This window comes from Sinocyclocheilus anshuiensis, unplaced genomic scaffold, assembly GCF_001515605.1.
Source record: "Sinocyclocheilus anshuiensis isolate Anshui unplaced genomic scaffold, SAMN03320099.WGS_v1.1 scaffold1373, whole genome shotgun sequence".
In the NCBI taxonomy this organism is placed as follows: domain Eukaryota; kingdom Metazoa; phylum Chordata; class Actinopteri; order Cypriniformes; family Cyprinidae; genus Sinocyclocheilus; species Sinocyclocheilus anshuiensis.
The window spans coordinates 427,754-430,262 of record NW_015548285.1 but is presented as its reverse complement, the minus strand read 5'-3'; the positions used below and the strand labels follow the sequence as shown (position 1 = coordinate 430,262).

General features: G+C 45.7%; 1 protein-coding gene across 1 annotated transcript in view; it reads right to left on the bottom strand.

Moving 5' to 3' along the window:
* The window catches only part of ghrhra (growth hormone releasing hormone receptor a), a 27,506-nt gene that overhangs the window by 18,168 nt on the left and 6,829 nt on the right, over window positions 1-2,509 (bottom strand). The window contains exon 3 of the mRNA XM_016443435.1: window positions 77-184. Coding sequence (XP_016298921.1) covers window positions 77-184 — 108 coding nt within the window. The remainder of the gene's footprint in view (window positions 1-76; window positions 185-2,509) is intronic.

Sequence of the window (2,509 nt, the reverse complement as noted above, 5' to 3'; positions counted from 1 at the left end):
GATGGATGGATGGATGGATAGATAGATAGATAGATAGATAGATAGATAGATAGATAGATAGATAGATAGATCTGACCTTGAGTGTTGGAGATGTGCTGGAAGACATCTGAACAGGACACATTAATGAGTTGTCCAGTATTGGCTGTCCGCCAGCAGCGGATCCCGTCCCAATCCGTCCGACATCCTGAGACAGGAACCACAGAGGAGCCGTCATGACACTGTCAACAATATATGTTCTGCACTGGTTCATATGGATATTATCTAATGGACAGGGGGTTCATTTACAGTTTATCCAAATGTCTTTTGTCATGCTGTGCAGGAAAGCATTAGCATTCCACTGCTCGTCCATGTAAAACATTAATTCCAGCACATATAGGCTCCAGCACACAATGCACCTTTTTGACAACTATCAGTGCTCTTATGATGTCACTAAATATTCAAGAGCTAGTCATGCAACCACTTTTGAAATGTCACTAAGCAATATTAGTCAATATGTACGGTGACGCATTGATGCCACACACATATTTTTTTTTTCCACTCAGTTATGTCGTTTTAACGACATCTTTTCTCGTTAAAACTACATCTTTTCTCGTTAAAACTACATCTTTTCTCGTTAAAACTACATCTTTTCTCGTTAAAACTACATCTTTTCTCGTTAAAACTACATCTTTTCTCGTTAAAACTACATCTTTTCTCGTAATAACGAGATGTTTTCTCGTTAAAACGACATCTTTTCTCGTTAAAATGACTTCTTTTCTCGTTATAACGAAATATTTTCTCGTTAAAACGACATCTTTTCTCGTTAAAACGACATCTTTTCTCGTTAAAATGTTATGTCGTAAAAACGATATAATTATCTCGTTAAAACGACATATTTTCTCGTTAAAACGACATATTTTTTCTCGTAATAACGACATATTTTGTCATAAAAACGACATGTTTTCCGGTTATTATAGATAGGCCATATGGTACATTATGTGAGCGAGCTAAGCGTCTGTCCGCGCTGCTGTCGCCACAGTCTGACATAAACGACCCACGAACAAAAATAGGCCTGCGAAAAATCTAGCTTAATTTTCGTTTGCTCGTTTTCAAACAGAACGAAATAATAATAATTCTTCTTATTATTATGCTATTATTCTTATTCTTTGGCTATTATTATTATTATTGTTGTTGTTATCATTATTATTAGGCTATTATTATTATTAGCCTATTAGAAAATCTCTTTATTTTCTTTACATTAAAATACATTTAAAACAGTGTATTTCAATCATTTCAGCAGCGTGCAGATCCTCGTTTATGTCAGACTGTGGCGACAGCAGCGCGGAGTCGCTTAGCTCGATCACATAATGTACCATATGGCCTATCTATAATAACCGGAAAACATGTTTTAACGAGAAAACATGTCGTTAAAACGACATACCGGAGTGGGAAAAAAATAAATAAATGTGTGTGGCATCAATGGGTCACCGTAAATATGTGCAAGCATTCATGTAATACAAATTCCAGTCTATTAAAATTATGTAAATCTGGAACAATAAAGTCGAGCAAATGAAGAATGGGAAAGGTTATTGTCACGGGTGCACTGCTGAGCGGACTGTGGAGCAAGGAACGGAGAGAGACGAGTACATTAATCCAAATGGGTTTAATAAACAAAAGGAACACTCACGCTATACATGACATGAACAATACCGCTACCCCCCCCCAAAAAATACTTGGGGAAATTTACGGGGCTGTACCCAGGGCCTGGAGCCCTCCCTGGGCTTAACGGGGGATCAGGAGCCCGCCCTGGGCTATACCGGGGATAAGGAGCCCTCCCTGGGCTATACCCGGGAACAGGAGCCCTCCGTGGGCTATACCCGGGAACAGGAGCCCTTCCTGGGCTGAACTCTGGGGCCTGGGCTGACACTGGAATGAACTCTGGGGCCACAGCCGACACCCTTCTCCTCACCCCTAGCGGGGACTCGGGAGGCCACGGGCGGAGCAGGGGACTCGGGAGGCCACGGCGGAGCAGGGGACTCGGGAGGCCCTGGTGGAGCAGGTAGTTTAGGAGGCCCTGGTGGAGCAGCCTCCGAGGCCGCAGCCCCCACCTCGGCCTCTACGGCTGGAGCCTTACTACCCCCCCCCAAAAAATACTTGGGGAAATTTACGGGGCTGTACCCAGGGCCTGGAGCCCTCCCTGGGCTTAACGGGGGATCAGGAGCCCGCCCTGGGCTATACCGGGGATAAGGAGCCCTCCCTGGGCTATACCCGGGAACAGGAGCCCTCCGTGGGCTATACCCGGGAACAGGAGCCCTTCCTGGGCTGAACTGGGGTTCAGGAGCCCTTCCTGGGCTGAACGAGGAATCAGGAGCCCTCCCCTCTTCGTTCTGGCACTTATGTCCCGCCATAGTCAGCTCACCTTCAGCCATGATGCAGGGGGCGGAGCTCCTCTCTGCGCTCACACCGTCCACGGCTTGCTCCCTCGTGGTGGGCACTGTCGCCGGCTCTCGCACCTGGTCTGACAGGTTGG